The sequence below is a fragment of the Haliotis rufescens genome, unplaced genomic scaffold, assembly GCF_023055435.1.
Source record: "Haliotis rufescens isolate VD_foot unplaced genomic scaffold, xgHalRufe1.0.p SCAF_9, whole genome shotgun sequence".
NCBI classification, from domain to species: domain Eukaryota; kingdom Metazoa; phylum Mollusca; class Gastropoda; order Lepetellida; family Haliotidae; genus Haliotis; species Haliotis rufescens.
Genome location: NW_025964383.1, coordinates 24,823,023 through 24,846,126, shown reverse-complemented (window position 1 = coordinate 24,846,126; position 23,104 = coordinate 24,823,023). Strand labels below are relative to the sequence as shown.

The 23,104-nt window shown below is 39.0% G+C and overlaps 1 protein-coding gene across 1 annotated transcript; it reads left to right on the top strand.

Moving 5' to 3' along the window:
• Positions 1-346: 346 nt before the first annotated feature.
• On the top strand, positions 347-21,437 carry LOC124123395. The gene is made up of 3 exons (XM_048390379.1): positions 347-412; positions 19,285-19,992; positions 20,887-21,437. The coding sequence occupies exons 1-3, from the start codon at positions 397-399 to the stop codon at positions 21,435-21,437; spliced, it is 1,275 nt and encodes a 424-aa protein (XP_048246336.1). The 5' UTR covers positions 347-396.
• The last annotated feature ends 1,667 nt before the right edge of the window (positions 21,438-23,104 follow it).

Below are 23,104 nucleotides of genomic sequence, written 5' to 3'. Positions count from 1 at the left end.
CATCAAGTGAGCAATCCACTGCTAAAACTTGATTTATCCCCCTCGCTACCCCCCCCCCCCCCCCCCCCCCCCCCCCGCTACTTCCAACTTGTGTGCGACAGGTGTGGACGATGTTACAACACGTCAATAACACAACAAAGCGACTAAATATTTATGTTGGTACATTCAAACTGACCATGTTGTAAATGTTAAACTGATTGAAGGTTTTCTAGGATATGTTAAATATCAGATTTCATTACAATTCCTCTGACTGTTATGTGTTCACGGTGTCTTTTGTTTGACCTGCATTACACAGTAATAACACCCATTGTACAAGGAAGTGCAGATATTTGTCCAATGATAAGCTGATGTTGCAGACGTGGTCAGGATTCGTCTCAGGTATAGTCGCTCGACTGAATGTCTGGAGTTGAAGGTAGGTAGTTTGTGATTATTACAAGCGACAAGTCTGATGTCAGCATAATCCGCGTTGATATGTAGAGGATACATACATACTTGTCCCATTTAATGATCTGAGAGAGGTTATTGTGGGATACGTTTGACAAGCCGTTGCCACAATCTGACACATCAAACTTCGGAATCCGCCATTGTGTTATTATAGTCACCTACTGAGTATTCTGCATTTACACAAAGGACCGCATGAGAACTGATTATAAACATATTATAAACGAGTCCATCCAAAACAATGATGATACAGAGAACCCAGTCTCCTCTGATAATATCATAATTTTGTGTCACTTGTTGGTATAAAATAGGCTGGAACAGTCTCAATTTATTAAATCACCTGACTGAAAATAACCTAAGCTTATGTCAAGGCCCGTTTGTCCAGTGATGCTGGATCTTCATTGGTCCACTGAAGATGACACTTCACATGCTTGTTTCCACCATATATGACACGTGAATTTGTTCAAGCATTTCAAATCCGAATTTCAATTTGACCGCCATGGCAATCATATTAATAAATCTATGTATGACCACTATTCAGCCATTACTTGTCTTCAAAATGGAAAGTTGAACATGTATTCTTAACATATATGCTTCGTGTTCTGCAATATTTAAAAAGTTGGCATTGATTTGACCTTTCACTTGACCACACTGAAAACAGAAACTTGATATGGCCATAGCTCAGCTCAATCCATGATTCCAGGGTAGAAGAGGTCTTCAGAAACCCATGCTTGCCGTAAAAGGCGACTATGCTTGTCGTAAGAGGCGACTAACGGGATCGGGTGGTCAGGCTCGCTGACTTTGTTGGTGCATGTCATCGATCCCAATTGCGTGGATCGATGCTCATGATATTAATCACTGGATTGTCTGGTCCAGACTCGATTATTTACAGACCGCCGTCATATAGCTGGAATATTGCTGAGTGCGGCGTAAAACAACCAACCAACCAACCAACCAAACGTGCTTTAATCCTCCCAAAGGCATATGTTGCTCTGCTTATGTGTTCTCCTCTGAATTTGACAAACTATATTTGGGCATGTGTGTTTCTCGCTATCATGACATCATATTCTGTTCACATCTTTAGATTTTACTGTTAGATTTTATTCCCCAGTATATTAACCCTTACACCAAGTCCAATGGATTGTGGAGTTTATTGTCATTTTCAAGGATTTCTTTTGACGTCTACGAATGTCGTAAGAGGCGACTAACGGGATCGGGTGGTCAGGCTCGCTGACTTGGTTGATGCATGTCATCGATCCCAATTGCGTGGATCGATGCTCATGGTGTCAATCACTGGATTGTTTGGTTCAGACTAGATTATTTTCAGGCCGCCGTCATATAGCTGGAATATTGCTGAGTGCGGCGTAAAACAACGAACCAACCAATCACCTTTTGACGTCATTAGTGACATAATTGACATATAGTGCTACTGGCTGAAACCAAATTGTTTTTCTTTCTTTGGGTACATGTTTCCTTCTGCACAAGGACATTTGCTGTTGATGTTAGTTTGAAGGAAATGATAGCTACAATCATATATAATCATGGACAGTGGGTGCAGTGAGACATTTTATGAGGACATTTAGACAGAAGTCAGTAACGCTCTTGCTAAGTATCACATGGCCACTATATAAACGAGAAGGGTAAAGATGAAGTGGTTTTTGTCACTTTTATTTATTTGAGTATGAGAAAGCAGGCTCTTTCAACGAACATTACAAAGGGAGTTACACGACTCTTGCTCAAAAGTTGTTTGAACCAGGCTGCAACGTTCATGGCCTCAGTTGAGTTTTATGGTCTGTGTGTTTGTATGTCGTTTAACGCCGCACGAAGCAATATTCCAGCTATATGATGACGGTCCGTGAATAATCGGGCAGTCAAGTGAATGACATCATGAGCATCGATCTACGCAATTAGGATACGATGTCATACATCAACCAAGTCAGCAAGCCTGACCACCCGATCCCGTTGGTGGTGTCTTGCGACAAGTATAGATCGCTAGATCTAACCGGCATATTCGCTGGTTTTGTGGGGACCTGTGGAGGAATTTCCAAATTTGACGCATCAGTGGCAAAAATAATATCCGATACAATTCCATATTTCGAGTTGTGCCATATTTTCCCGTGTTTCGGGTGAACAATTACTTTTTCTTTGCATCTGTTTGCGATGGGTGCTGGCGGTTGGGCAAGATACAATGTACGCTCACCTTTTCATGAAAACCTGATATCATCACTATTTTAAGGTGATTCATTAACACATGCTTATGACATGGTCGGAGTCGTACAATGGACTCTGCTTTTGAAAGAGATTTCTTCTGGTTATGGAAATGGTTTTTTTCGTCTTTTATTTAAGAAATTAGCAGAACCTTTTGACATCGTTCTGAAAGATGCTTTTAAATGAAATAAACAATGCTCATTTTAACACTTGCATGTATTTCAGACTATACTATGACAAACTAAATATATAAATAATTCTAAACTTGTCTGAAAAGGCTTTTTGGAAAGGCTTAACATTTGAACATTAGCAAGTCAGTAGCTTAACGTTGCCAACTGTAGAGTAAACTACGGTTATAACGAACTCGAGGGGACCACTAATATTAGTTCGTAATAACCGTAGTTCGTTATAAGCAGACATACAGTATATATACAACAACTGGTCGGGACTAAAATATAAGTTCGTTATATCGGTCAGTTCATTATAAGTGTGTTCATTATAAAAGTAGATTACTGTATTTAGAATACTTGCTAAGTAGTTATCATTTGATTTCCATTTCCCTTTTATTCCTTAACACCTGTACCTAAAATACAGAATGCTGGACACTGGAACATACTTCGAGTATTTATGTTCATGGTATTCCTGAAGTAATTACTATGTTTCAGTTCCGTCAGTATTGACTCAATAACTGTAAATGTAAGTATTTGCGTTCAAAGTAACTGCCCATATACGGAAGTTCATGAAATCAGTAGTTCACCTCCTCCGATATATATTTCAATTTTAACTGATTCAATAACTGATTGCAGAATAGTGTGGATACATAATTAGATACAATCCTATTCAAAAGTAACCCCTACATTCGTCTATCGACAATACGGATATCACCCTAGCGATAATGGTATGCTCTTAGAATGTGTCAATCGATTCAGACACAAAGTACCCAATGCAGTGTTCCCGTCGGTGTCAACGTGACCTCAAATGTTTGATAAGCCACAGACCTGTACAATCATTACAAGCCTGTTACTGGGCGTTGTGGTTAAAGCGTAAACACGTAGCTTGCCATGATTCCCGGGTATTTCCAGAGTCCAACAGCCGGAATAACGCTAATTGTGACGCAAACCTCGGCTTAATCACTCTGTCTAACCTGTTTTGTATTGTATTGTCTTGAAAGCACATACAATTCACAGGTAAAATTAATAAACACTTGAGTGGCTATTAGAAGCTGAGTGAAAGTTGCTTCATGCATCCCTCTTCACTTTACTTTAGAATATTGTCACATGTACAGATTGCTGTCTTGATAATATTTACCATTCCTTCAAATGTCTATTGACTCTTTGCTCTGGCTACAACACCGAGTTTGTGTTCAGCTTTTACAAGTGATGAGATAATCCAGATGGTCAGATTACCCAATGATAACACTGACAACGAATAACTGCTCATTATCGATCGTGGAATACATAGAGGAATCACGGGGCGGAATAGGTCCCAAGATCCCCATGCTTCTTGTACTAGTCGACAGATGAGGTACAGGTGGTTGCAATGTGTGACCAGTCTGAACCTGGATAGTATACAGGCGAATGTGATGCGACTTGAATGTTGCCACCTGCGACCTAAAACATAATAAATTCAATTAGACTACATTATGATCTTAGGCAGCTTAGTTCAGATCTATCTACTACTATGTCGTTTTATAAACAGTGCAACTGTGTCATGAGATGAGTTCAGCTGATTTTGTGTAAAGATGTCCACGGGTCTATATCAAGAGTATCTATCTTTTTCTATGATATATATTACTAAAATCGTTGCTTAATCAATTTGTCTAACTATTATAGAAAGAAGTGTGTTGGCGGGCATCTTTTTGCGCAAGGTGTACTTTTATGCTCCCACGTCAAATTGACACTGTACAATTGAGACATATACGGAAATCACCCACCCTAAAGGTATAACGAATAAAATATTTAAATAACATATGGATAAAATGTTCATACACCATGTATATGTCAATGAGCACATTTTTAGCAAGTCAAACGTGCACATTTACGTGCAGTGAGTAGTTAGAAAAGTATGAAATGGTGACAGAACAAACGTGCGCCTCAATCATCAAAGAAAACGTGAGCGAGGAAAATGCTAAAACACTGGAGTCGCAAATCCCCGGATACTATTCAAGTGAGGTCGCCAGACGTCGTTCAACACTTACACAGCTTTCCGTTTTCAAAAGACAAGCATGGTTTAAATTTAAATGTTTGATATGCATTAATACACAGGCACATGCTTCCTAAGTGATGTATTTCTGTAATGGTTTGTTGTTATGAACGTCTGTGTGAACACTGGCTATTTTCTGCTCGAATGCTAAACTAGTGTATTCTTATTAATGGCTCTGGCTGCCACCGTGTTGCCCCCTCCCCACACTTCCTGAGATTAAACTGCATGAATGTCACCAAATAAGAAGAATGCGTTAAAATATCTTTGCCTTAGAATGCTTTTGGAATGCCATTGAATTACTTAGGAATGTAGCAGGGGTAGATTCCTTTAGATACATTCTAGCATCTTGACAACGGAGGGAAAATCTGGATGGCGTGATGTCGTCTATTATTAATATTCTAGCAGGTAAGGGCAATACAGAACTCCCCAAAGCAATAAGCCAAAAACAGAGGCACTGACATCGTATAAACATGAAGCTCTATTTCCCCCAATGAAACTCTGAAATATATCATCATACAGTTGGAACAGGTAAGAGTCATTGATAAAAAAATGACAAAAATAAAAAGTTGCAGTTTAAATGTTAAATTTCTTTAAAAAACGTAGTTTATTCTTTACTTACTATTATATAATTCATTGCAGAACTGTTCCTTTCGGAACAGATGGAACATATTAAACAGTTTTCAACACCACAGTGAAGGCGAAATAGGCCTCATTAGCACAGAAGGGGAGAGGGTTCTCTCAACATTCACTGAAGTTGAAGGTCCTTCTTCTATCGGTGTGGCCACCCCTCTGTCGTTCCCACCCTGTATGTTTAGCAATCTCGGTATGTCGGCAGCTCTCAGGGTGTTCCTCTGTTTGTTGGGGCTGTATGGTGTTGCGGTACCTCCATTTCTGCTGCTGTGACTTTCCAAGGGAGTGCAAGAGTAAGGTGCTGGATGGTAGGGTGGAGGTGGATAGTTGGGGGAATGCGGTGTGTATTCCACACGCAGATCCTTTTCCTTCTTTTGTTCAAGTATTCGTCGTCACATTCCCTCGCTTCTCCTTTCTACCACTGGTGCACCAGGCCTGTTCCCTGAAGGAGTTATGTGCTACAATTGATTTGTGCTGCATTTATATGTTTTCATCTGTAAATAACAATATTAACACGATGAGCCAAACAGACCTGACTGGATCACACGAGCCCCCTCTACTATATTTTAATTCTAAGCTGTTATAATAAAAGAGGGGGCAAGGGCCCTGAGCTGATGATGATCCTAACAAGCCTGACTGTGCCAGGATGACCCAAACCCGCTTTGCTGCATTTTTTATTTTAATCTGTACACAATAATACCAATAATATAGCTAAAGGGATACTGTGACAAGTGAGGTTCGAACCATATGCCGTTTATCCTTAACATATAATAATAGAAATGCCATAACTTAAAAAAAGTCATCTCTTTGATAGGGCTTCTGAGTCACTCCTACAATGTTCACTTCGTGGTGTCCGGAGAGCTATGGTGTTCCGTCACCTCTTTATCTAATTTTCTTCTCTCCGCAATCATCTGTTTCCTGGATAATTTCTTGGATTTGCTTTCTTTTATCGAGGAGACAGTTGACAGCCTCAGGTGCAGAGCTTATGCTCCTTCCCCCTCCATTAACACGTCTCTTCTTTATGTGTACATACACCTTATTGGTGTTTGGATATATTGTCACATCTACGGCATCTCTACATCAGTATCTAACTCCCAGTGTCACCATGATGCTGCTGAACATCGAGATCCAACTCCTCTAAATATACCTGATGTCTTTGCAAAACAATGAAATGCCATCGTGGTATCACTTTTACTGTTTTTCCGTACTACATAAGGTAAGTTTTTTTAAACACCTTATTTGTCATATTTACAATAGAAATGATATACTTTCAGATTGTAAAAGTATAAATGTACTGTACACATGCATATGGTTCAAAATATAATTTATTTCGTCGCCAGAGAATATCTTCCCTTTCTCCTGAATACCAATTTTCTTTTTATAAATGTCCAAAGAAATTTATGAGAAAAGATCATTTATTAAAGCACGTTTCTCGTCACCTTGTAGAGACGTTCAAATGTTCCTCCTATCTAAGACAGTTCAGTTTCAAAAGATATATTATTTACTTCTGTGTGAAAGATTGAACTTTCTGATGTTGGGAAAAGTGATATTTTCATTGCAGTGAACATAACACTTGATATTTCACTCCCCGTCACTCGATGAGAGAAACGATACTTCGCTCGACACATGAAATATGCTCTATGTATTCAAATCCACGCAAGGACGTGCAATATTTCACTTATTAATTGTGACAAATGTGATCACTGAGAAGTACTTAACATGGCACATTTTAAACGTTCCCTTCCCTCCCCTAGTTTTTGTTCTCTGTGTGCCTTAACCGGTTCCAGTAACAGTAAGCGTTATTAAAATGTAAAGTCATACCATTGTAACCAAACGGGAGGGGTAGAGGCAGGGGTCGACCCAGTGCTCGGTCGGGAGGTGACTCAACCAGATAAGCAGTTCACGTGAAGCTCTCAATGGAGAAACGCGAATTTGAATACGTTCCAGTGGTGGAGAGGGTGGTGATTTATTATTATATTTAGCTGACATTAAAACCAGTATTATCTCTTCCTTACAAAACGAGACAATAGAGAAAGGAGCTGTAAAATGGGGCCTCTGTGTTCAGGTCAAATTTTCTAGACTGGGTGAAGATGGACGAATTAACTTTGTTGAACCATATTTCCACACGAGAATCGCTACTCGAACAGATGATTCAACAATGCAATACGATAATAGCATTGTGTGTAGATAAGACGAATACGAGGGAGATGTTCAAATTTGAACTTTGAAGAAGTTCTATTCGTATAACTCAATGTTGTCCATTTCGTCCTTTTTTGTAGCCGGGTCGTCCTGTATTCCATTACCATTAGAATTAAGACATAGAAGAACACGTGTGCTCAATATCGAGAAAACAGACAACCGATGTTTTTAATGTATTCAGTGATAGCTCATCAGAATATACCACCCCTACTTCTCATCGAGAGAGAGTCCATCACTACTTACCTCAAATTTCTACATTTAAATCTCAAAACAACCTGTCTATCAATGTGTTTGAACATGAGACACCTGATGACACCTAGGATAAAGGGGTTATCTATCCTGTACATAATAGCAATTCAGAAACAGATCTCCCTTCTCTAAGTTGCATATATCTCTTGTTATTAGCTGAAGGGAAAAACTCACTTTTGTTACAAACTTATCCGATTTGGTCAAGACGAGTGAAGGTGGCGTAAGAAGATTTGTTTGTAGACGATGTCTATGGCCATTTTCATCTATCGTGGGATTGAAAAAAACCACCGCTAGGTTCTTGGTCGTGATAAGAAATAAGATGAAGTGTTGGCGGTGGCTGGACATACGGCAAACATCATTTCCAGTGTTCGTTTCACTCGATACTTAAAACCTTGATATACAGGACTATGGCCACCACGATTGTTGGGGATGAACTAGACAAACACAGGTGCATTTACAATGAAGTTCCCATATACTATATCATTAATTAGTTGTTAACTGGTCACTACAAGTGACTTAGTTATTTAAATTTCATTTAACAGAGTTAGCTTTCAAAGGTTTCGATAGACACTCGTTGAGCGTTTTGGGCAGTAACTGTTAATACCCTGAAGTGTGATGGCCAATTCAGGATACACATCTGTGAATAAAAAAATATATGTTTGTCTGTCTGTGTCAAAGACGATCCAACTTTGTTGGAATCTGTTTGTATCTGTGACAACTTACAGCTGGTGACATTTGGTCAAACTGACAAGTGATTATGAATTTTAATGTTCACATAATTATAGTTGTATAATCAAATTGTAAATATATATCGTCATAAAAATTATGTATATATTCAGCATGGAGAAATGTCAGTGCGGGATATTGTCCGAGCGGGGAATTGTCCTACTCTCTTGAGAAATATATATTGTCTGCGAGTGAGTTTAAATGTTACGCACTACCAGAAATTATTTCCATCTTGTTGGACTACATATAGCATCTCTGCTTTACTTGAAATGTATATGTTCTAATAATACAAATGCTTGAATGCCTCAGCAGTAAACAAATCAGTCAAACAATAGATGAAAAAGCTGATATATTTGGACCACAGTACACAGTATACAACATGTACTACGGTTATAACAAACTCGAAGGGACCACTAATTGTAGTTTGTAATAACTATAGATCGTTATAAGCATATATTCAACTTTTATACAACAAATAGTTGGGACTAAAATAAGCGTTATAAGCGTGTTCGTTATAAACGTTGTTTACTGTATAATGATTGTTACCGTTTCACAACTAAAGACATGGAGTCATATGTAACCAAAATCATGGTCCTGTTGAGACGATTGACAGTTAGAACTTTGGAGAAAATGACAGTAACTAACTTTAACATTCCCCAGTAACATTTATCAAAGACATCATCACCCACTTCCGTCCGAGAGACAGTTTTCAGCTATATCTTGTGGGATCAATAGCTTTTAACATGTCCAAGAATAAAGTCACTATAAGGCACTTGGTTAGTCAAAACTGGGCGCCCATGATTTTGGGTTTGACAGCAACATAACTATACTCGTAGATTTCAGCGATAGATGTGAGATTTGTTTCCTAGATGTTATCAAAATAAGCCAAATGTCTTAAAATTCCAGATTGTTAAATAGTACAAAATAAGTGTGTGAAAAATATCGACGTTTTTTGGTTTTATTGAACACAATATATGCACTGAAATTGTAAATAATCTACCTTGCTGCCATGTTATGTAAATATGTTTAAATATGATCTTCACATGCCACTGTCTGTGGCCTGAAAAGCAACTAAAGTTATGTCTTATGACCTCAACAATCCCTGCTGACGCTATCATAACGTTCAATATCCACCTGCCACACCAAGCGTGGATAAACCTCACTGACGCAATTAAGCAAATAAATATGTGTTATGGGCAAATATTTAACTGTTTTATTGGCAAATACCAAGCTTGTATATATTTTTGTAGATATGAAACATTCTAATTAATTGTGGATAATTGAATCCAAGAATACAATATTGCATAGACACTACGAAGTTGGTTAAATATACTACCTGTGTAAAACATTATGAAGCTGAGAACTTAGGAGACAAGTGTTACTCGCATTACTCGCGCAGCTACCATGTAGTGTCTGTGATTGCTTTTCGCATCGCTGTGGAGTAACAAAAGAAGAAGTGTCCACAGGGTAAATAATATACATGTACATACATTTTTTAAAGTAATTTCAACACATTTATATGAATAATAAGCTGATTATTAAATCCATGGATATGTTGTGTTGCACGTTCATCGTTTTGTTTCCATGTTTACATTATAACCTGTTACAGAGTAAGAGAAGGTTTTGAAAATGGGATTCCTCCAGACAAGTTCTAAAATAACAACTGTTGTTTATCAAACGGAGAGCTTCTTATGAAAAACATTGACTACTTATTTCTTCTCTCACTTTCCAACTTAATTCAGTTCCTATTTTTTCAGTTCTCCGAAACTGTTTAGAGTAACGTTAACATGATCACAAGGTAATGCACCTGTGCGATCTGTCACATCCATCACTTGTTTGATGCTTTCTCCATGTTAAGTCAATTCCACCATTCTCCACTATTCAGAATGCAAATGGTTTGCTAACTGTTTCAATCTTAAGCAAAATGTATCCCATCTTTGTGAGATGTGTATGCAATCTATGCACTAAATTAATTCTCATTCATATATATATTGATGGGTGTGGAGAATTGACCCTCTATTCGTAGTGAATTGTGTGAAAATGTCTGTGTGGGGAGGTGTCCAATCTATAATTCATTCATAATGACAAGGTATTGAATTAAAAACAATTTTGGCTTGTTCATTTCATGGACTAGCAAATAGGTAATAACATAATGAAATGATAAAATCTTTCCCCGGGGTCGTACCGACGTTTATGTTCATAAAGAAAGAACGAGGGTATTTATTTGACATAAATAATTCAACGCTGACGAAGAGCCAACGCGCAAATACAACCAACTACACTACACTATCGAAATGAGTGAGTGAGTATGGTTTTACGCCGCTTTTAGCCATATTCCAGCAATATCACGGCGGGGGACACCAGAAATGGGCTTCACACATTGTACCCATGTCGGGAATCGAACCCGGGTCTTCGGCGTGACGAGCGAACGCTTTAACCACTAGGCTACCCGACCGCCCCCTATCGAAATGAAACAGGCGGTTGGATGTGCAGGGATGTCGTGACTACAAAACGTGACGTACAAGGTGAACAACTTCATGTTGATGGGGGTAATGTAATGTAATTTCAGTAGTGATAAATACAAGATTAATACCCAATGTGTGACATGTTTCATTGTGTGTAATCGTCTCCTGAAACAAGGACATGCATTGTTGTTCATGCTGTCAACCACGTGCACTTGTGCGAATGGGTATGCCTCGGTAATCTACAGGTCACTGAAATATAGCTGAAATATTGATGTCACATGCACACAATCACATCTTCAAAAACCAGGGCGTATGTGCGGAAGCAAAGTAAAATATTACAAACATTCTAATATTTTCCCAAGAAAACCCTCTATTGGTGGATGAAACTATAGCTCTCAGCATCATATTTCTTCCTAATTACTTTATTCTTAATCTAAACATCTATCGTTCTTGTTCCAGTTTTAAGTCGGTTTCTCTTTTCAATCATATTTGCAATTTATTTGTAAGATATGGTCCGATTCATTCTGGCATATGTGGTTCTATTGTCAACAGGGGGGCACGGGTGGCCCAATCGTCTAAGGCGCCGCGATTCGCTGTGCAGAGTCGCGTCCCTTGGACACGCCAGAAACCTATGATTGTGGGTTCGAAACCCGGTTCGCCCCGATTACGTTTCTAGGTTTGTCAGCACTATACCCGTGCTCGTGGGTTTCACCGAAGTGGTAAACGTCTGAGACCTGCATCACTTCGGGCTTTCCTCCCACATTAAGCTGACACGCCGCGATATAACTGGAATACTGTTAAAAGCGGCGTTAAACCCAACTCACTCACTCTATTGTCAACAGTAGGGAGATTCGGCATAATTTTATTTACACACGTCAAGTTGGAGTTTAAAATTGCTCCTGTTGCCCGTCTCCCAATCGCAAGCCTCTCCCCACTCTCTGTGGTCAGCCTTGCTCCAAGGCTGTACTGAATGATAAGTCCTACAATTAGTTCTGTAGTTCTATAATTATAATAGGCAAGTCTAGATAAGCGTAATCATCACCTCATGCATGTTTAGAGTTCTACAAACTCTGCACTGCGATATTTTGTTCCATAATAAAAATTAGCGAATATGTCATAGTCGAGTGAACGTGAACTACCTGATGACTGGGTTTAAAACATTTCTTTCTTGTTAACGCAAACTATAATATCACAATTAAGTATATGCAATAATTTTGTGTTCTCTAACAGATAACCAGATAAACCGATTTTCTGTTGAGTCCTGTATCAATCTGACAATTTTGTATCTGTTATTCGTCGAGAGCCTATGAATGCGTGTTGTAGTTAATCCCATATGCTGTGTGTACGTTTAATCTTTCCACGTTCATGGGTACATTATCGTTGTACATTATGTGGGCACTCTTATACATTCGTGTGAAAAACAACAAATACAGCACAAGGGACATTTTCGCCCTCATGCATGTTTGACATTACACACATTTTAAGGTTAAAAAAAAAAAAAAAAAAAAAAATACAGCTTAATATATATCGGTATATCGGAATCGGAATTGGTCCCTAGCAAACTTAAACTAATAGTGCGAGGCAATTCATGACTGAAAGCAAGTAGTTGTGGGCGTGTCAACGTGCGCTGATGGCGTGAATCGACACACACACTTTTTCAAACTGTTGCCATTTCAAATAGAGGCCCCGTACATACGTCGTTCAAACCAGCTCACTCACTCTGTTTGGAATAGGGGGCACGGGTGGCCCAGTCGTCTAAGGCGCCGCGATTCGCTGTGCAGAGTTGCGTCCTTTGGGCACGCCAGAAACCTATGATCGTGGGTTCGAATCCCGGTTCGCCCCGATTATGTTTCTAGGTTTGTCAGCACCATTCCCGTGCTCGTGGGTTTCACCAAAGTGGTAAACGTCTTAGACCTGCATCACTTCGGGCTTTCCTCCCACATTAAGCTGACACGCCGCGATATAACTGGAATACTGTTAAAAGAAGCGTAAAACCTAACTCACTCACTCACTGTTTGGAATATTTAGCGCAAAATGTATATTAACCAGCTGTGAGTTGAGATATTAAGCAGTCGAATAAGTAACTGATTAGGTTCTTGTTCGCTTAGGAATGTATTAGCCTTGTTAGATGATATAACTAAAGGCCAGCTGCGATAACGGGCGGTGGGCGGTGGCTCCGACCGATCGAACGGCCAAACCGGACTTGTGGTATGAGCGTACTGACTCACGGGAACGTTTTTCCATGAACACAACGAAACGCAGGCCCACAAGTACATGATGGCAAACATATATCTTCTCTTGGAATGCCATTAAAACTATATATTTTGTATGAACTTTTATACTTTCAGACTACATGATTCGGTGAATTAAATAACAAACTGCTTTTGAATCAAACATGGATAGACCAACCAGGAAAGATATCGATGGAAGCAGTTAAATTCACAGCACAATCGAAAATAGTGTTTGATAATGCTTGGTGCGTGATCATGTACATGTCCATTGCAGTAATGTATATACAAGTTTCGAATATAGTAAATAAACGATAGTGTTAACTATGATATATCCTATTGAATTCAAATGGAGCCCAAAACGATGCTTGATTTCACTGCCAGAACTGAGGCAATCTTGACTTGCCAAATCATTCTTGACTTTAGTTGGAGTCCCTTTCAAATATATTCTCTTGGGTCTGGGGGACACACAACGCTGTGAGTACCGCATGGAGAAGTGACAAGTAGAGGGAAACCCGCCTTGGTCAGACTGGGCCAATGTAATGATCGGTATCCTCCCATTAGTTTCGCGTCCCATTTGTCACACACCTTAAAACAACATAGGTCATGGCGGCAGGCACTGACTGGTCTACCCTATGTTACCTAAGTATTAGAATGGAGTGATGTAAGAAAAGTAGAAAAGTACTTTATGTAAATAATACTGTTGAAATGTAAACTTGTACTTTCTTTATGTGAAGTACATACACACAAAGACATAACCTGTTATAAACATATAAGCATTCTTTATTTGCACTGGTAGTAGCACTGATGCATTAATTGAATTTATTGTCTCTGAATAGTCTTTATGTACTCCAACCCTGCATTGAAGCCTACAGCAAAGTCGGTGGAGTACGTGTTCCCTTCAAACAAACACAGGCATACTGTGATAAATGAAACATCTTCGTGTGCATAAATAGGAATCCCAAAGTCTACTTCGTTTGCAGAAACAGTTCCAGATAGCAGTACTCTCTGTTATTGCGTTCAACATGTATAGAAAATTACATAATGAGATATTGACATGGTCCCAGCTGGCAAACAAGAGCTTACTTCATCTATTCATCTGAGGCAACAGCGTATTTTTGCGAACAACTGCAAAACAAATTTCAATGATCCTTTTATATAGATTTCCACCTCTATTGTCAACGTTTACGTCAAAAGGTATTTGTTTCGTTGAAAAATGAAAAGTGGTAATTCTCTACTATTGATTGTTGACATTTCTATGCTTGATTACGACAAAAGTATCAGTAAATATTTTACAACATCTGGTGCCAGATGACACCAAAAAATAAGTGTATGCCCAAAGTGTGATACTGAGCGGGCCACACATTTCAGCACGAATGTGTTTTAAATAATGTTTTATTCAGGAAACAATAGTTAGAATTAGTTACCCGAACAGACAAAATGTTTACATTTCCCTTTAAAATAACACATGTTTTAACCTAAAATTTGTTAAACAAACACATGTTTGTGTTTACCGTTATACTTGCCCATGTAGCCTTAGTACACTTGTAAAATATATAAATGTTGTGTACATCCATGTGTGGAATTGAATACAATATGGAAATAAGACGAGACATTACAAAACGATATACAATATAAGGTGTTGAAGATCTCCTATGGTTGACCATGAAATACAGTTTTTACACGTGCACATACATTAGCTCCATAATAAATTATATGTTTCATATTTTTTTGTTATCTTTAAATACCCATATTAAATTAACCAACATCCCAGAAATACAATTGTCGTAGTTAAAATTATAAATCTACCCAATAGAATCCTTATGGAGCCCAGAACAATGACTGATTTCAGGACCAGAACTTAGGCAATCCAGACTTGTCACATCATTCTTCACTTGTAGTCAGTTTCAAATTTATTCCCTAGGATCTTGGGACAGATAGACAAACATGCAGTCAATGGAAACATTTCTTTGAAATATGCATATTCTTTTTCGAAAGAACTTTTCCTCTTCTACTGTTTTGGAATCAACTAAAGTTGACTTGCTTAGTTTCATCTAGACTTGCTTAGTCTTTTAGTAAAAAGAATACCTAAAAATGTAAATTCCAACGAACTATTCGTCTGTTTTCAAAAAGTGTTATTGTGATTTGATGTTCATAATATTGCTACGCTAGACAATGGCGACACAAAATTGTACCAGCATCACATATATGAATATTACTTGCTTGAACTCGAGGTACTTTGATCACTTTGAAGTTGAAGCATGACAAGTAGTGACAGTAGTGACAGTAGTGACTGGTATCTGATGGGAGCAAACAGGTGTGGAGTCACTGTCTCTGATGGCTCGATTTGCTTAAGGGCCTGTCACACAGCCAATTAGGCCGCTGGAGCTAAACCGGTGTCACGAAATATATTCGCCCCCAGAATAAAATCCCCCCCCCCCCCCCCCCCCCCTCTCCCCGGCGAATTTATACCGGTACAGTTCCGCCCCTCTGGAAATAAACTCTCCCCCGCCCTGCGAAATAAAATCTCCCCTCAGAATATTCCCTCCCCCGGTCGTTTTATAAATACATGTGTTTGGCTTGTGTTGGGTCCGACTTGTCTCAGACTGTCAAAATCCACTTAAAACACACAGATGTATCATCAAATGTGTTTACATCTATAGACAAGCCAAGCAAGCACTTCTGATAGAGACGATGTTGAGAATGTGGGGTGAAAAGGGCTTCACTTTGAGCACTGTGTTTTCTTTAACTAACTCAATATGAGACGATAAAGTGGTATATAGGTAGATATAATACTAGTCGTTAGGGATGAAGAATGTTTAGTACCTTTAGAAGTTCTAGGACAGTTATTAACACGTGTCGTGTCAGCCCTATGACATTCGCGATTGTCCACTTCGAGAAAACATCCTGTGTTGGTTTAACATGAATTTGTAAAGGTTAATTAGGGATGCCCAGCACGTTAATTATTGAAAGACGAGTAGTCAAAACACTGTCATTTCCTGCCCAGGACATCACACTCCTACACGCTAAGGTCGGTGAGAAACATTCTCATCGTTGAAGAAGTTTACGTTGTAAGCATTTAATTTTCTTTGATTTAATTTTTTAATTTATTTTGGAAGTAAAACCCATCATTTTACATTTGAGATATTTGAGCTGCTTTTAACTTACAGGTTTTATCAAATATTCCCGAGTCATTCAAGTTATCCTATGCACAGAACAGTGTCAGCTTTTTATCGCTGTTATCACTACAACGCAGAGTCTATTGGGCCAATAAACAGAATCTTCCATTAACTATGTTACCTTTCCAATATCTTGCCCAGAGTTTTGTCTCTCCCAATGTGTCCGCCGATAGCCCTGGCGTCTGTAGAGGTGTCACATCCTTCATGGCACATCTTCCCGATCCGTATTCGCTCTGCGTGGTCGGTGACAACTCTCAAGTCGCGAACTGAAAGTAGAAGACACTGTTATTAACTCTACTCTATTCTATTCTCATGACAGATTTTAGTGTACAGAGCCACTCATTTGTTCGGGAGAGACAGTTAAATAATATACTACTGCATAGCAAACACAACTTGCTGAATATACTGATTTGTAAACATATGATTTCTGAATCGAGTTTCGTAGAATCAGTATGACATACAGAGTGTAATAATTTCTTTATTATCCATAATTTAAAAGCTATATTGTGGGGAATGAGTTACATATAGAGAGCCGCTGTCTTTCAACAAATGGGCAATGGTGGCATGGTCTGGCGTCATCATGTACTCCATATCACGCCATAATGCGGTGGCCGTGACTACAATACTATACACATGTCATTAATGGTAGACACGTCTGAAAGAACAATTTGTTTTTAAAATCGGAGCGGATGGAGCGAATCCAACGAAATAAATATTCATTTTGTGACCTTTAGCATTGAATAAAGCACATGGGAAGTTATCGACCTCACGCCAGATGTCGAATGTAAGATAAGGGGAGGTAACTCCGTATCATTACAACTATCTCAACAACTAACGCAAAACTGGTGGAAATCCTACCTTCTGACGGGTTTCTAGCTATCTTGTGCTTATGCTTCGAATTTAGGATCTTGAAGTTAGAAGCCTTCCTTCTGAAGTTTGCCTTCAGTCCTTTGATACCTGTACACCAACCTGGATATGTTCGTGTGGAGAGGTAGGAACGGATCTCATACTTCATCTTATCAGAATCCATTTTTCAAATCGACGCAATACGCGTACAACTTACTTATATTGGAGATTTAACGTGAGCTTTCCGACTGCAAGCGTATGTCGCACACAGGCCCGGCCAGGCCATTTAATGTGTTTCCAAAAAGGGGAAAAGTGAGTTTGTGCAACACAGGAGGGGGGCTTAGGGGTTGCTTATATAGTAATTTTGAAATTTTGAGATTTGGAATGAATGCCAAGAGTGGGTGGAGGACGAACTAAGGGAGCTGTGTGTGTTGGGTGGTTGTTACATTAGGTAGTTTTGGTTTTAATATTTTATTTGGGGTTTAAATGCGACTAATTAGTCCTGTTTTAATTATGTATATGCCTAAGGCTTTGAATTTTTCTAATAATTTTGTTGATTAAGGATTTATTCTAGTGTAAGTGCGGTTTTAAGATTTAGGGTGGTCTGTAGTGTTGTTCGGTGTGTTTGGAAGTGTGTGCAGCGAATGAGTACGTGTTCTGGTGTTTCTTGTTGTTTGCAATGTGGGCAGTTTCCTGTTGTGTGTAGATTAGCTATTTTACGGTGATTATTTAGTTTGGTGTGGCCTGTTTGTAGTTTAGTAATTATTCTGTCGATTTTTTTGGATGGGTGTAGTATTTTTGGTGTAGTTAGGTGTTGTTGGTACTTTTAGTACTTGATTTGGCTATTTGAGTTTTGGTATATATTTTGTCATTTTTTGTTAATTTTTTGTTTAGTGACACTTTTATTTCGATTTTGAGCTGGGTAAGTTTTATTTCTGGGAGTTTAAGGGATAATTTTGCTGCTTTATCTGCATTTTCATTTCCAAAGATTCCTACGTGGGCGGGGGTCCAAATGAACTCTATTTGTTTACCTGCCTTAGTTAAGTTGTTTGTGCTTTTGAGTATTTGATTTATTAGTTTGGGGCGGTTTTTAGTGTTTATATTTTTGAGGGCTTGTAGTCTAGTGAGTCGGTTAGGATGAGGATGTTTTGGTGTTTTTTAGATTGCTGATTGTGTAGTGCTGTAGTGACTGTCATCAATAGAACAAAATGCAATTTTCAATGCATAACTTGTATTTTGAGAAATACCATGTAGTTTGGGCCACGGTTTTATTCCGAAAATTGTGAATATCAGTATTTCGAAGTATTTTATCTTCTTCGGTGATTCAGCCGTCAAATGATGCTGTTTTAATTAGAGGTTGGTATTGTGATTTGAAACCTCTGAAAATTCTTGATGTGCATTGGTCAAAGTCAGAGTAAGAATTCCACAAAAACACGAAGCATGTCGTATAAAGTTAATGATTAGTTTTACACAGTTAATGGTCTTTTATGTTTGCATATAAGGCAGTAAGCAAACAATCGCTTTTGTCAGTCATGACAGTATCTTTTCTACTAGGCATTCTGTTTTGTGTCTACATTGCACTTCGTCTCTTGCTCAAAAGTTGTTTGTCCAGGGTTACACCATCCAGGGCCGTAGTAAAGCTTTCACAATAGTTACAGCCTTGTGTGTCTACATTGCACTTCGTCTCTTGCTCAAAAGTTGTTTGACGAGGGTTACACCATCCAGGACCGTAGTATAGCTTTCACTATAGTTACAGCCTTGTGTGTCTACATTGCACCTCGTCTCTTGCTTCGTATCTTTTCTACTACGCATGCTGTTCAAACTATGTGCTATAAGAAAGCTGTTCAATGTTAATTTTCATGTATAACATGTCAATACAATGAATATAAGTTTCGTTTTGTTTTGTTTCAGCCATGGCTTCATACAAGAAGATATTCGTTATGATGTTATTGATAGCACCTTTTGTAGCTCTTGTTACGTACATTGGCGGCCCTCGCGTTATGACTTTTGACATGCTCAGCAACATGTCAAGTCATATGTTCCAAATCTATCCGCCAGCAATCGGCATATCGGTTTATCCTTTACCTAAAAACATCACACCATTCGATCAACATTCGAGTATCTTATCGCATTTGTTGACAGGACACTGGAAAACACGTCCTTTGACAAAAAGGGAAGATGAAGATATTTTGAACTTTCTGTCTGACGTGAATGTCCGATACACCCTACCTAAGAATTATCAAAGGATTGATGGCCTCTGTGGAAATGTTACCCACAACGGATCTAAAACTGCTGAGTGGATAAGAGCCTTGTGTGATCCTAAAGGAACAACCCCGTGCTGCTTCAACAATAAATGTGCCATGAAGTCTGTGGAGGAATGTGTGTGTCCTGATTGCTACGACATGAGGCAGCAGAAACATGCTGAATATTCCACCTGGACTCCTTCAGAACCAAGACACGGCTACAAGGAACACAGCCCCCAAGAAGCTTGCAGCATCCTCAGTGGTAGCACCATTCTGTTTGTTGGGGATTCTCTGGTTCGTCATGTATATACAGCTATGGTGCTGCTTGTTACGGGGAATATGAAAGATGGAGCCATGAATGAAAATGTACCACAGAGTAAGTTTAAATGATTCAATGTGTGAGATCTTGAGGTTTGAAATTGCTTGGTTTTGTTTTTTGTATAACTTCGCATTCCTGCAATATTCCAGCTATATGACGGTGGTCTGTAAATATTCGAGTCTGGACCAGACAATCCAGTGATTGATATCATGAGCATCAATCCCCGCAATTGGGATCGATGGCATGTATCAACCAAGTCAGCGAGCCTGACCACACGATCCTGTTAGTCGCATATAAACATTTACATGTACATAGCTCCCCGGCTGCGTCATACAAAAAGACGTTAAAAGATGGTACTTGTTGTTACTCTGTCTGGCGCTCGGCATTAGGGGCTAATAGAAGGACTGGTCGGCTCGGAGTCAGTATACTGTGTCTGAGTGGAGTATTCATGTTAAACTGCGGTATCTCAGTGTGCTAGCACTATAAATCGGCATCAGTCCGGACTAGTACAAGCAGCCAAACACACGTACATGCACCTCGCTATATAAGTGTAATAATCTTGGACGCGACGTTAAACCCCATTTCACCTCACCAATAACAAAGTTGAAGGAAAAGAAGGAAACATGCGAATCGATGAAACTATATCACTGAGGATATCAATGAAACACGTCAGAGGAAAATGCTATTTTTCTGAATTTTCTGAATATAATATTTCCATACTCACACATCTATGAATACTTTCCTATATTATGTATGCACATAGACGTCAAAAGCTTAATTGATAAAATATTATTCGATCAATATTTATCAAAAAACAACGTATCAATGTCAGTTGTTTAACGACCGATTCAGTTGTGTTCAGAAGCAGCTGTTGTATAAACCGCTCCATTGATAATATAAACATTTTTTAATGTTGATCCTTTGTCTTGACTTGTTGATCTTGTGTTTCAGATGTTAGAAAGGTGTGTAGCGGAATGTATATGTTCACAGAAAAATTGTGTCGACTGCATTTGAAGCATCAGCTTCGTTCCTGCAATGGCACAGTTAACCTGGAACTGAAGGTCTTCTTCTCTGCAACATTTGGCCCACACTTGAAACAAAGAGTCGCAAATATAAACAGCAAGTCATTACTTTTTGTAGGTATAGGTCCACACAATTATTTTAACCATAAAGAAGTTCAAGAGAAGTTTCTGTTACCAACACTGACCTACATGCGCAACAATACGAGACCTTGGCCAAAAGTACTGTGGGCAGCGAGTCATGCTCCGGGTGCGTTGAAGTCCCCGAAAGTATTGGCCCAGTCGTACGACAGTGTAAAACGATACAATGGCAATATGGAGCCTTTCCTGCGAGCTTGGAAAGTACCTATTTTCGATACCTTTAACATGACGGATGGAATGACGAGCTTTGATGGTCAGCATTATGGACTTGGGATGAATGTAGTGAAAGCGAATGTAATATTGAGTTACCTAAATGAATTGAAAAATAAAGGATTGTGGTGAAACCTCTTGTTGGTGTCTATTATTTAGTTTTAGTTTTGCTTGGCCATAAAAAAGAATAAGAAGATCCTTGATATATTTTTATGTATAAAAGTCTAAAATCATATACATACCAGAGATCATAATTTCAGGCACTTGTTCCGTTCAACTTGTTCCATTACTATATTATATTTCAAGTAGATTCATGGTGCTGACAAACCTAGAATCAGGGCAAACTTGAATTAGAACCCACGATGATAAGTTTCTCGGGCGGGCCCGATGGCCGCAAGTCTGCACGGCGAATTCTGATACGTAACATGATAAATGATTCTCAACCTTTGAAACGTTAATTTCACATACATGTACTTATGAAAAAGTAATATGATATGTTCGAATTCAAGTTGGCCTTGATTCTAAGTTCGACTCATGCTTATGGGTTTACCTAGTGGTTAAAGCGTTCCCTTGTCATGGCGAAGACCCGGGTTCGATTCCCGACATTGGAACAATGTGTGAAGCTAATTTCTGGTGTCACCCGCCATGATATTGCAGGAATATTGCTTAAAGCGGCGTAAAATCAAACTCACTCACTCACTCACTCACTCACTCATGTAGGACCCGCTTCACCTCGGGACATCCGCCCACATCAAGACATGACGTGATCCAGGACATAACTGAAACTGTTCGAAGTGACGTTAAATCAAACTCGCCCACCATTGGTGAGCTGAGAAGAAAAGGTATGGAAAAAGACACTGAAAGAATGGCGTCTTTTGTCATCTGAAAGTATCCGATCGTTAAACCTCCAATCATTACGGATGTTGTCGAGGCATATGAAAAAGGGATATACCAAAAGAAAAGATGAATGTGTTGAATGTCTTTCAGTGTTTTTTTAATTATTTTCCAAATATCTTGTACATCATGCATATTTATGAATATATTTATGAATACATACACACAGCTTCCCTTAGCATTAGCTTGCTTCATCTGCTGAGCCTCGGTCTGTGGGAAACCTGATTTGGGATGTTGTACCGGATACCTGCAATGATCTTGTCGACTTCCTGTTTCTATCCTTTATCGACCGCCTCCGTGGTCTAGTGGTAGAGCGTCCGCCCGGAAAGTGGACGATGCGGGGTTGGGTCCCGGCCGCGTCATACCAAAAGATGTTAAAAGATAGTACTTGTTGTTACCCTGTCTGGCGCTTGGCATTAAGGTCGGCTCGGAGTCAGAATACTGTGTCTGAGTGGGATATTCATGTTAACTTGCGGCATGGTATCTCAGTGGGCTAGCACTAATCGGCATAAGACAGACAGACAGACAGACAGCCATACACAAAAGCACGCACGCACGCACGCACACGCACGCACATACAAATATATATATATATATATGGTCATTGTAACAGAATCTTTACCAGGGGTATGGGAGACAACTCTGCTTGTCTTGTTTACATTGTGATTTGCAGTTCGCTTCAATTGTGCTCAATGTTATAATTCTTCTCACTGTGATGTTTTCCACTGAAAATCCATTTGTTATAATTCATGTGTAATTTACTGGTATCTGTAATTGATAATAGTACACTCATTGTTCTGTAGTACATCTCCAAGTCAAACACTTGGTATTTCAAGTAGAGTTTCTTTTAAACTCATTTCCAAGCACATGTTGCTTCAAGTAAAATTACTATTCGTGCATTGTAA

Bases quoted from the DNA above. Each gene is read 5' to 3' on its own strand.
- LOC124123395 (XM_048390379.1), top strand. The intron at 19,993-20,886 runs GTAAGTTTAAAT...CTTGTGTTTCAG, and splicing joins GAATGAAAATGTACCACAGA to ATGTTAGAAAGGTGTGTAGC.